Source organism: Giraffa tippelskirchi, chromosome 1, assembly GCF_054371585.1.
Source record: "Giraffa tippelskirchi isolate mGirTip1 chromosome 1, T2T-mGirTip1v1.2.pri, whole genome shotgun sequence".
In the NCBI taxonomy this organism is placed as follows: Eukaryota; Metazoa; Chordata; class Mammalia; order Artiodactyla; family Giraffidae; genus Giraffa; species Giraffa tippelskirchi.
Window position 1 is genome coordinate 165,853,434 of NC_137275.1, and position 13,352 is coordinate 165,866,785.

The 13,352-nt window shown below is 40.3% G+C and overlaps 1 protein-coding gene across 16 annotated transcripts in view; it reads right to left on the bottom strand.

Moving 5' to 3' along the window:
* TRPM3 (transient receptor potential cation channel subfamily M member 3) overlaps nucleotides 1-13,352 on the bottom strand; it is an 885,588-nt gene that overhangs the window by 565,503 nt on the left and 306,733 nt on the right. For 10 of the 16 annotated variants that reach the window (XM_081505047.1, XM_081505037.1, XM_081505010.1 and 7 more), the window contains exon 1: nucleotides 5,303-5,930. The exons of the other annotated variants lie outside the window; for them this stretch is intronic. In XM_081505047.1, coding sequence (XP_081361173.1) covers nucleotides 5,303-5,479 — 177 coding nt within the window. In that variant the 5' untranslated portion in view covers nucleotides 5,480-5,930. Of the gene's footprint in view, nucleotides 1-5,302; nucleotides 5,931-13,352 lie in introns of those variants that run through there. 16 annotated transcript variants of the gene reach the window in all.

The following is a 13,352-nucleotide window of genomic DNA, read 5'->3' on the forward strand; positions in this document are numbered from 1 at the left end:
AGATGAAAAGATGGAAGTTTATTAGCAGCCCTTAAAATTTTGCCTAACCACACACTGTTTTCCTAAAAGCAATTTATTCTTAAGCTTCCTATCTTTAAGGCACTTAGTTGAATTGGTCCATAACCAGTTCCCTGATCTCACTCACCACCATTCACGAACATGTCTAGATATAATAGGTGTATGCTTCCTCTCTTCCTGTGGAAACTCAGCTGCTACTCACCGACATGTGGTTCAGGAGTGTCTTGTCCCAGCTAAAAAAAGCTCTGGTTTATTAATATTATTCTACCTGTCATGTAAAGATACAGAATTTTAGATGTGAAAAGGAGTCCTTAAAAGTAACAAATTTAAAACAAATTGAAATGAATCTCAACATAATTGTCTTCTAAGAGTTTGAGAATAGCAAAGGGAAGTCAGTTTCTTGTATGTCTGGCATCAACTGTAGAAAAAAGACCCAACTCATTTTGTCATCAGGATCTTGCTATGCTTCAGGGACAATATAATGGACACTGGTTACCATGACATGAAATTATAGGAGTAGAAAACACTGTGTACTTGGGCAGAATTTGGGATCTCGTAGCCTAACTTGATCACTGTTCTTTCAATTATTTCTCTTGTGTTATACCCAGTTGACTTTCACTAATCTCTCTTTTGATAATAAAAAGAGAGAAAGGAGTGGGGAAATGAATTAAAACTCTGAAGGATTTCAAAAAATGGGAGTTTACTAGGCACTGTTTTATAAGAGCAAAGAAAAAAACCATTTAGAAAACTTTAAGTGATATTACTGATTATATATTATTTACATCAAAGAGTCCTGCTATCAATGGGACTCAAACCCATCAATGACATGAAATTACATTCCTTACTTTTGTCTCAGTCTCATTAGAATCAGTAAGTGGCACACCCTTTCTAGCTCACCAAAGAATTACCGAGTTCTGTCCTTCCTTCTCAGGATCTTTATTCTCAGACACTGGAACCACCATGACTGGGACCATCAGACAGCAAAGTAAGATATCTGAAGAAATTCTAAATTCTTCCTTCTACCACAACTAATTGATTTAACAAGGCCCTATTTATTTTACCTTCATTACTTTTGCATTAGTCCTGTTGTTGTTATTGTTCAGTCGCTAGACAGTAAAGAATCTGTCTGCAATCCAGCAGACCCAGGTTCCAACCCTGGGTCGGGAAGATCCTCTGGAGAATGAAATGGTTACTCACTCCAGTATTTTTGCCTGGAGAATTCCATTGACAGAAGAGCCTGGCAGGCTATAGTCCGTGGGATTGCAAAGAGTTGGATGTGACTGAGAGACTAAATGTATTACCCCTGGTCCTTGTCAACTCTTCAGGCCTCTAATTTAATCTCTCAGCTTCCAGTCTCACCATCTCCCATGCATTCTAGACACTACAGTCAAAGCAATCTATTTAACAGCTGAATCTAGCAATCACTTTGCTGCTAAGATCCCTTTAATGGCCCTCCCTAGTTTTCAGCATCATTGTCAACTGCCTTGGTTTAGTGGGCAAGGCCCTCTATGATCTAATCTCTGCTGACTGTTCTAGTCCTCCTTCCATTTTAATATCCAACCCAGCGTAATTACTTTTAGCCTCAATAGACCATGTTTTTCCATGCCCACAGAGCACAGCAGCCTTTTCCACGGAATCATAACATTAGATCTAAGTCAAGATCTAAATTCTTTATTTTAAAGAGAAGGACACCAAGTTACAGAGAAGTTAAGTAGCTTTTCCAACGTCACACAGGTGGTTAGGAATACGAAGGAATTAGGACTCACTTTTCTAGATCTAACTGTCCAAAGTATAATTTCTTTAATCTCTTTCTGACATTGCCCTAGTGGCAAAGTCATACTCTTTGTTTGGAAATCCTAAAATGATACAGATTATTTGGTCTTCATCAAGAAATTGGCTTAAATGTATTTATCCAAAATCTGTTACAAGTGCACAGCTTCCCTTTCCCCCAAAGCAACCTGTTTTTCAATGGCCCCCTTCACTAAATCTACCAAGATTTCAATGCAGAAAAAGCTGTCTGCTGTAACATTAATATTCAAATTAGACAGAAGTAACCAAAATAAAATCTCCCAAAGAAAATAATGGCAGAGACAGACATTAAAATGAATATAAAATATGCTAAGAATATTCTATCACTGAAATAAATTTGACTTTCTGTGATTAATAGTAAGATAAATCTTGAAACACATCAAAATGAAGCAAATGACAACTAAAGAGAAACAGTTTGGAAAGGGTCCCATTTGAAATGTATCCGTTTGAAAACAGCCTCTGATTTTTGGCTATCATCATCATGTGCCTTTCCAAAAATTCATTTTCAAATGATATTCCCAAATGCAATCTCAAATTCAAAATGTAAGTTGGTTGGCATGTTCAAAATTTTCTCTGAGATGGACAAAATAACAATACAAGATGTTTTCAGAAGGAATAATAACTATATTCCAACACTCACTGGGTTTAATTTATGCTTCAGATGCTGGTCTTTCCCTTCTAATTCTTTAGTATCTTGTTTCTATTAAATGGGAAATACAGGAAACAGGATTATGAAGCCATTTCTAAACATTAGTGTGGTACTGAAGTAAGTTAGCAAAGAAATGCCTTTTCCAGGAAAGGACAGGAAGGAAATTGGCTCACACCCAGTCCTGTCAGAAAAGGTGACTGATCTGGGTTTAGTCCAATCTAATCATGCCATCATGTCCTAAACTGCATTTATGGCTAGTCAGGGCATTGGAAAGGGCATATTGCATCAGTAAAAGGCTTGGAAGAGGAACGAAAATTACCTGTTGAATAGGAGAATTGGGGTTATTAGCTTACAATTTCAATAGACTCCAGAGAATCCATCCATTATATTAACATGGTGGTGGCAGTGTGAGGGAGACAAAATAAGAGATTGAGAGAGAGGGGGGAGGGAAGGAATAAGCAGAAGTGAGGAAAGAACAGGATTATTATTGCTATTAAATATTTAATTTATAGACTAAATCAGGAAGAACACTGACCAAAAGATGCAAATGATTACTCTGGAACTTTCATTTTACTTGAAATATAAAAGCAGGGCAAGAACACACAGGGATTAACATAATAAAGACAAGACAGCAACAATCTGGAGCGGGAAAATTATGAAGCATTCATATCCAGAATGCTGATAATACAATAACTCATATATAAAAGCAGTGTTTATTTCTTTCTAAGTATTGCTGAAAGAATTTTGTAGTACTTTTCTTCGAGTTTGAAATGTGTTCAATATCTGAAATCTTCTAGGACATATAATCTTTCAAAAATACAGATGTCGTTTGAAAGGAAAGTTCTCTAGTAAAACAAATCCTATCTTTCAGATATTGAGAGAATTTGAAGAACAGTCATTAATGCACCTTTTAGATGAATATAATTTGTTATAAAACACCATGTTCATAAAGGATGGTAAGATTGAGATGTATGTCACCCACGGTATTGGTGTAGTATTGACAGTGTTGCTGATATATAGCATGAATGGTACTCACAGTTAAAAAAAGATGAGAGCTCTTCTAAAAATAAGTAATCTACCTCAAAAGAATACTTCTCTGCTGATTTTATGACAAGCAAATAATAAATATCATTTTCCATTTAAAAATTAGAGTATTAATGAATAATATATTGAAGGTAGTATACACACACCTGTTAAAAAGTCATTATATAAGTTAAAAACATTACTTCAGGGAAAAGCCAATGAATGATTTAAATGAAAAATGTTTCTTATTGCACATAGAATAGCTGAAGTCAATTTTTTCACTCATAGTTAGGTTTGCCAAGATACTCTTTACCCCAGACCCTACATTCAGGAGTAATTCTGGAGGAAAATTTACATTTGTTTGTTAGTCCCTGGCCTCATTCTTTTTCATGCCCTATCACGCATGTTGTTCCAACATAGCAAAAGCCCTTATATCCAAGGAAGCTTCTCTCCTACTCCCAAATCTCCTTTTCCTCCACAAGACTCTTTCAGGGAAGCAAACCACCACCATAACAAAATGATGGGTGTTTGAATAGGATGTGGGTGTAACCTTTGGGAAAGTTAATCAGTTTGTGATTAACAGGATAAAGGAAACTCAGACAGGGTTAATGCATGCATGCTCAGTTGCTAAATCATGTCGGACTCTTTGCAACCCAATGGACTGTAGCCCTCCAGGCTCCTCTGTCCATGGGATTCTCCAGGCAAGAATACTGGAGTGAGACTGGGTTAATACTCCAAAGGAAGAAGCCACTTAGCTGTACAGAACTAATTGTCCACATCAAACTTGACCCAACCAGAACACAGATTCGGAAAGAAAAATGTTGTAAGTGTAATTTTTTCAGTGATCATTAATCTCAGTATCATATTAATATGGAAAGGAGAATTAAGAACTTCATCTTGCCTTTTAAACTTCACCTGGATGTGGGCGGGACATCCAGAGATATACATTTTTCCCAAATAAGTGTTACACATTCTCTTTTCTGAGGGGAAATACTTGTTTTCTGCACCTTTAAATTTTTACTTGTGTTTCCTTCCCTGCAAGGCAGATGGTGAAGATGAATTATCTTGAAGTTGTGGGGACTTTCTCAGTGTTTTTAATGTATTTGCTTCTAGAAAGAGAAATGCTGCAGACACCAGGTAGCATCCTAGCTGAAGTATAGTACTGTTTCTTTTGTGTAACTCAGAGCTAGTGAGAAAGCTAGAAGCACAAACTCAGAATATATTTAACAATCCTTTCCCACCACCGACTTCACTTAAGATACTAAAATTATCATGCCTTAAAAAAAAAAAATAAAGTATGCCAAAAAAGTCACAATCTGATAAGGTTTGTTCTTTGCCTTTACCTGAGAGACCACCTAAGGACACAGGGCTTTTAAATAATAAGGAGAATCCTTTGTTCTCTCAGGTTCCATTTAAATGGAAACTGGGTCGAAGGGCTTCCCCAGGGAGGGAAAAAAATCCAGGAGTCAAACACACAGGAGTAAGAGATTTCACTCCCACTACTGTTCCCACCCTCCCAAAGAAGTTAATTAATTCTATTTTAGGGATGTTCTGGGGTGGGGAGCACTCAGGCAGCCCATTCTCTGCAACCATAATCTCATTCTCAAATGTGGCTGAGACCATCCTCCCTCCCTGACACCATGGGGTGAGGGGAGTTGAGAACCTCTCAATAGCCATGGGCAACACAGCCAGTACTGCAGGCATCTGTACTCCCCAAAAGGTGTGTCCCAGCCCAAGTGCGAAGTTGGATTTTCAGACCTGCAAAGCACAATGAGAGCCATTCAAAGCAGCAAGTTACAGTACCTTAAGAAGTCTGACAGATGGAAGAAAGGCTGCGTGGCACAGCTTCCGGATGGTCCAGTTCAGGGGTCGAGGAGCATCAGTTTGATTCATGACCCCTTCCAAATTCCACCAGGAAAACCAGAAACCGCAAACCTGAGCAATGCCTAGACAATAAACGGTCCCCCACGGCCCTGGCATCCCATGGTCATCTCCACACCTGCGAATTCCATCAGGGCAGAGGCTTCCTGCAACTTGGGAGACTAGTCAAGTGGCGTTGCTTGAGCCACTGAACCTTCTTAAGAAAGCCACCTCCCCTCTCCCTGCAGCCGTGCTCATGCATACCAAATGCGGCTGAATGGAGGCACACTGCCTGCTGCTTCGGGGAGGGGATGCATGGTTTTGAAGGAGAGGGACAGCCTGCACGGAACAGCCTGTGGTCGGAGTCAGAGCAGCCTGCTCGGAATGCGCGCTCCCTCTCCTGCTCTCCTCCCAGTAAACGCAGGTCAGGCATTGGGGGAAAACCCGGGCCATTTGCTCTGCTCACTTGGTTTGGGGGGGAGCCAGGAAGCGAGTAAAAGGAACATCAATAAAGCCAGTACGGGGAACTTGCACTTTCTTATACAAAGCATCTTTGAGGGCTGGAAACTGGCACAGGGGGAGGGGCTAGGACACAGAGGGAGAAGGGATGCCTCAGAATGATAAGATAAACACTTCACTTTTGATTTATGTGACATCATAAACTGAGAGCTATTGTAAGACGGATCTGCAATAAAAAGAATCTTTGTCGTGTTCTGGGGTTTTTATTAACTGTGATTGACGGTCCTCACCCTGATATACACATGATACAGATGACAGGAGGTAGATGGTAGAGAGAAAAGCAAACTAATACACACAGTAGAAGCGGTGAGTTATTCCTTTCATAGAAAGCAGTGTAAACTAACGCATGTTTGGCTTACCCTTTAGAAATGGCAGTTTCTAAATTGGGAGTTATCCTCTCCTGAAAAGCCACTTGATACTCTATCTGCAACAAAAGTTTAACCCTTTAGGTGCCACATGGATGCTTTCTATAAAAGATGGAGTTTCCTGAATTGGGGAATACCCACCCCTATTATTTTCTAAGGATAGCTTTAAGAGAGAGTTGCTGCGTTGGTATGAACAGTCTTTAGGGCTCCTATGTTGAGAGAGAATAAAGGAACTTTTCAATTTGAAAGCATAAATTAAATAATTTCACTTAGAGCAGTGAAGTTCCAGTGCCTGGGAAGAGGAAGAAGTCACAGCCCACTGAGACTATCCCATCCCCAGGAATCAGATCTTAGTGAGTACAGTCAACTGACTTCTGGCTGCCCAGAAGAACTCCCACATCCTTCAAGCATTTCTGTCTTAAACTTATTTTCCCTCTTTATGTCCCTCCTTATGATTGTACTGATTTTCAGTTTTTAATTAACTAGAAGAGAATGGTAAATCCCAGCTCCATGACTATTACGTATTCTGAAGCAGAATTGGAGATGTGAGAGCAGATGTGATAACACAGGGACTCTGCTGTAATTCAGAATTTGGAGCAACATGGATCCTCCCTAGAGTGTAATAAATACCTGACACATTGCATTACAATCGTATTTCCCTCACAATGATCCCGTGTTACAGATCTAAGGACACTATTGCAGAAAATCTAGTCTACTGGTAGAATCCAGACCACTGACTTACCTTGTGGAATAAAATTCATGCATCTGTTACATTCTATTAACCAATATCATTTTAATAGACCCTCCCCCCCACACACACACACACAGTTGGTTCATTATCTGTCATTCTATTTCCAGCAAAGGTTAAAGACAGCTTAAAACATTAACATTTAACATGTCTGTGTCTGGCATTGCGCTAGGCACTCTAAATGAATTATGTAAGTTCGTATCAACAATAACCCTATTTAGTACATGCTACTGTCATATCCACATTTCACAGATTGAGCAATTGAGATCTTGAGAAATTAGTAATGAGTAGCTAAGAATTGAGGCTTTCCTGGTAGCTCAGATGGTAAAGAATCTGCCTGCAATGCAGGAGACCCGGGTTTGGTCCCCTGGGAATTAACATAAGTAATAAAACCGGGATTTAGATTGAAACTAGTCTATAAGATTATAAAGACAAGCTTTCTCTTCTCTTCTACTTCTTTCATAGTTAAGGCAGCCACAGCAATTAAGCCACTGCCTCAGCTTTCTGGTGATTTAACTTTACATAAGAGTTGACTAAAAGATCATGAAGAAATGCTGAGCATTTGTTTCAGATCTTTGGTTTGAGGTTGATGTATTAAAAAAGTAAACCATGAATTCTGGAATCAGGTTGCATGGTTTGAATTCTAATTCTGACCTCTATGCCTTGGGTTTCCTGGTGGCTTGATAAAGAATCCACCTGCAATGCAGAAGATGTGGGTTCCGTCCTTGGATTGAGAAGATCCCTTGGGGAAGGAAATGGTAACCCACTCCAGTATTCTTGCCAGGGAAATCCCAAAGACAGAGGAGCCTGGAGGGCTACAGACCATGGGGTTGCAAAAGAGTTGGTCACAATTTAGTGACTAAACAACAACTCTGTGCCTTAGTCTTCATCTGTAAGATGGAGATAAAAATGAAACCACACACACACAAGGCTGTGACGACTAAGAGAGCTAAAATATCAGTGAATCACTAGTGCCTGGTGTATTCTGAGTCCCTTATACTATAATTTATTACCTAGACAGCAAGTACTGATGCTACTGATGCCCGTTGGTGATTACCTGAAGTCTGCACAAGTGTATACACTTTCAGTACTAGGTAATGAATCAAGCAAGGCATATTAAACCTGAAAACTTCTTATGAGTTACCATGAGTTTAGTAAATAGGGTAAAGAGAAAGGTGGGACACTATTAGGGCAGTATGGATTTCCTCATGCTATACTGCAGAGTGATATTCATCAGATTATAAGATGCAGCCTTTGGTTAGGCTACAAAGCACCAGCCTCCCTAAGATATTAGATGCTATTAAGAGGTTGGTTCCCTTGCAGCTCTGTAAAAATGCTGAAACACTGCAATTGACTCTCCTCTGCCCATCACTGTTCCTCACTGTTAAGGACCCCACAAAAAATGACAGCACCATTCCAAAAACACACAGCCTTTGATCCTCCTAGCCCCTTTAATTTTTACTGAGTAACTTTGGTCAAAGAGAATAGTTAGGAACTCTGCGGAATGGAGGAGGAGGAGGATTCACAGCCCTCTCTAATGGAAATTAGAGGAGCGAGCACAAAACCTCCCGAGACTTGGAGACTACAACGCAAAGATCAAAGAAAAATAATAGTGCGTGAAAGGAGGTTTTCTCCCATTGTTGGAATAGTTTGGGCCAAAATTGTTTGCTATTACAACATCTAAAGCAGAGTTTCCAGGATCCCAACCTGCTTCAAGAAATGGTATTTTCACATGGAAGGGTATCTTTCTGGGTTTTAGAGAGGAGTCTAATGAGGAAAGAGCAGAGAGGAGCAAGCCCCGCCCCAGACGTCTGCATTTCATAAATCCAAAATGCTTGTTTTACCAGTTTTATGAATGTGGATGTTTACAAATCTACAGAATAAATTCCAACAGACTTAGAAGCCTGACATGACCACATTAGTTTTCAGTATCTTTCAAAATAGCAAACCCAGCACATCAAATTTCTGCACTCCAAAGCCTGCCTTTCAACAAACTAATTTTCTTCCATGCTATGTAAGCCCACTTCACACTGATCATCTTTGTGTTTTATTTCCTGCCTTCATGATGCTAAATTTAAGAATCATGATAAGGTTTGAACTGTCTCAGCGCTGCTAATGAGCCACAGTACAGACAGGCTGCCTGACTTCCTTTTGAAAACACATTCCCTCTCTTAAAAAAAAATTAAGGCACTCTCCACCTAGCATTGTGCCACTGTGCACACTGTCTTCTCTTATATTTCTTGGATATACAAGGGGCTGACTCATGAAAACCTAAGAAAACAGAAAGGAAATGATACAGTATCCTGGTAGTTTGCTGCCGCTGCTGCTAAGTCACTTCAGTCCTGTCTGACTCTGTGCGACCCCACAGACGGCAGCCCAATGGGCTCCCCCACCCTGGGATTATCCAGGCAAGAATACTGGAGTGGGTTGCCATTCCCTTCTCCAGGGTATCTTCCCAACCCATAAATCGAACTGGGCCTCTTGCAGGCAGATTCTTTACCATCCAAGCCACCAAAGAAGCCCTGGCTTTCTTCTCTTTAATCACACTCAAATTTTAAAATTAATTTTTTAGAAATTTTACATCCTTCAACAATATTTTCAAAGATATTAAATCTCCTTATACATTCCACCGATACAGAACAGTTCTTAACTTAGCTTCAAATATGTTTTCCCAATAGATTACATAATTTTTTCCTACACTTCAGGTGTCTTTCCCCTTTTGGCATCTTTTATAGATAATAGATTCTAACATGCATTAAAATCTATTAAAATACATGACTCTCTCACTTAAGCAGCTTAAATAACTTTTATGCTCTGTAAAATTAAAAGATCTCAACATTAGAATAGTTATCTACTCCATGTTTCCCTGGTTCCCTGAGTGCTATCCCGCCTCTGCACACAGTGGCACGTAGTGGGTGAGTTTCTAAGGCAGCCCATTCCAAGGGTGGACAGCTCTAGTTGAGAAAACGTTCTTCCTACAACTAAGATAAAATGTGTCTCCCTGGAACTTTCCAGTCAAGTTTCTCTTCCAGAGACTATTCTCCAAAAGATAGGCAACATGCTTGACTCAAATCTCCTTTTCTCCACACTGGACATCTTGTACTTTTAATCCTTCTTCACAAGATGGATTCAGTTCAGTTCAGTTCAGTTCAGCCGCTCAGTCGTGTCCGACTCTTTGTGACTCCATGAATTGCAGCACGCCAGGCCTCTCTGTCCATCACCAACTCCCGGAGTCTACCCAAACCCATGTCCAACGAGTCAGTGATGCCATCCAACCATTTCATCCTCTGTGGTCCCCTTCTCCTCCCGCCCCCAATCCTACGCAGCATTAGGGTCTTTTCCAATGAGTCAACTCCCCGCATGAGGTGGCCAAAGTATTGGAGTTTCAGCTTCAACATCAGACCTTCCAATGAACACCCAGGATTGATCTCTTTTAGGATGGATTGATTGGATCTCCTTGCAGTCCAAGGGACTCTCAAGAGTCTTCTCCAACACCACAGTTCAAAAGTATCAATTCTTTGGCACTCAGCTTTCTTCACCGTCCAACTTTCACATCCATACATGACCACTGGAAAACCATAGCCTTGACTAGACGGACTTTTGTTGGCAAAGTAATGTCTCTGCTTTTAAATTGCTATCTAGGTTGGCCATAACCTTCTTTCCAAGGAGTAAGCGTCTTTTAATTTCATGGGTGCAGTCACCATCAGCAGTGATTCTGGAGCCCAAAAAAATAAAGTCTGACACTGTTTCCACTGTTTCCCATCTATTTCCCATGAAGTGATGGGACCAGATGCCATGATCTTAGTTTTCTGAACGTTGAGCTTTAAGCCAACTTTTTCACTCTCCTCTTTCACCTTCATCAAGAGGCTCTTTAGTTCTTCACTTTCTGCCATAAGGGTGGTGTCATCCGCATATCTGAGGTTATTGATATTTCTCCCGGCAATCTTGATTCCAGCTTGTGTTTCTTCCAGCCCAGCGTTTCTCATGATGCACTCTGCATATAAGTTAAATAAACAGGGTGACAGTATACAGCCTTGACAGACTCCTTTTCCTATTTGGAACCAGTCTGTTGTTCCATGTCCAGTTCTAACTGGTGCTTCCTGACCTGCATACAGGTTTCTCAAGAGACAGGTCAGATGGTCTGGTATTCCCATCTCTTTCAGAATTTTCCACAGTTTATTCTGATCCACACAGTCAAAGGCTTTAGCATAGTCAATAAAGCAGAAATAGGTGTTTTTCTGGAACTCTCTTGCTTTTTCGATGATCCAGTGGATATTGGCAATTTGTCCCTGGGTCCTCTGCCTTTTCTAAAACCAGCTTGAACATCTGGAAGTTCACGGTTCACGTATTGCTGAAGCCTGGCTTGGAGAATTTTGAGCATTACTTTACTAGCATGTGAGATGAGTGCAATTGTGCAGTAGTTTGAGCATTCTTTGGCATTGCCTTTCTTTGGGATTGTAACGAAAACTGATCGTTCCAGTCCTGTGGCCACTGCTGAGTTTTCCAAATTTGCTGGCATATCGAGTGCAGCACTTTCACAGCATCACCTTTGAGGATTTGGAATAGCTCAACTGGAATTCCATCACCTCCACTAGCTTTGTTCGTAGTGATGCTTTCTAAGGCCCACTTGACTTCACATTCCAAGATGTCTGGCTCTAGGTGAGTGATCACACCATCGTGATTATCTGGGTCGTGAAGATCTTTTTTGTACCGTTCTTCTGTGTATTCTTGCCACCTCTTCTTAATATCTTCTGCTTCTGTTAGGTCCATACCATTTCTGTCCTTTATCGAGCCTATCTTTGCATGAAATGTTCCTTTGGTATCTCTAATTTTCTTGAAGAGATCTCTAGTCTTTCCCAATGTGTTGTTTTCCTCTATTTCTTTGCACTGATCGCTGAGGAAGGCTTTCTTATCTCTCCTTGCTATTCTTTGGAACTCTGCATTCAGATGGGAATATCTTTCCTTTTCTCCTTTGCTTTTCGCTTCTCTTCTCTTCCCAGCTATCTGTAAGGCCTCCTCAGACAGCCATTTTGCTTTTTTGCATTTCTTTTCCATGGGGATTTTCTTGATCCCTGTCTCCTGTACTATGTCACGAACCTCTGTCCATAGTTCATCAGGCACTCTGTCTATCAGGTCTAGACCCTTAAATCTATTTGTCACTGCCACTGTATACTCATTAGGGATTTGATCTAGGTCATACCTGAGTGGACTAGTGGTTTTCCCTACTTTCTTCAATTTAAGTCTGAATTTGGCAATAAGCAGTTCATGATCTGAGCCACAGTCTGCTCCCGGTCTTATTACTGACTGTATAGAGCTTCTCTATCTTTGGCTGCAAAGGATATAATTAATCTGATTTCGGTGTTGACCATCTGGTGATGTCCATATGTAGAGTCTTCTCTTGTGTTGTTGGAATAGGGCGTTTGCTATTACCGGTGCGTTCTCGTGGCAAAACTCTATTAGCCTTTGCCCTGCTTCATTCTGTACTCCAAGGCCAAACTTGCCTGTTACGTCAGGTGTTTCTTGACTTCCTACTTTTGCATAATGAAAAGGACATCTTTTTTGGGTGTTAGTTCTAGAAGGTCTTGTAGGTCTTCATAGAACCATTCAACTTCAGCTTCTTCGGCATTACTGGTCGGGGCATAGACTTGGATTACCAAGATGGATTATCGTTATATAAAAACTGTCTTCATGGTTATAGTCAATGTTATGTTATAGGGCATTTTAAATAGAATGATGTCTAATCCTCTTAAGTCCCTGGAATTACTTCTCGTAATGGTTCTGTGGGGAGCTTTAAGGGGAAACTCACTAATAATTTAGTTTCTTTAAAAATTTTTCTTCATGAATTAATTACTTTACTGAGCATACAGTTTAAGTAATAGCTGACTCTCTCTCTTTCTCTTGCTAAATGAATTGTGCCATATAGAACCTCTGTTACAAAGTGACCTCCATTGTAACTGAACCTTGAAATGCGTGTTATCTTCTCTTTTTTGACCCTGACTCATAATGAAGGTAGTGATAAGCTACAGGTAATGGGAAGCCATGTTATCTAGAAACGGGCATGGATTTGTCAGTGTTTCCCTCTCCCTGTCTTTATTTGCTAGCTTTGAAGCCAGATTTAACTCAAACTCAAGTCTCACCTCTTACAGCTATGAAGCCTTCGGTTAGTTACCTCCCAGAGTCTTGGTTTCCATCTTGTAAAATGAAGTCCACAACAGCTTCCCCCTCAAGGTTTTTGTGGAGATTAAAAGCAACTGGCACAGTAGGCTTACATAGTAAACACACATTTAAGTATAATTATGATGAATGATGATGATGATCGTTATTTCTTTCACTGACACCACTGGCACAGTGGTTAAGAGCA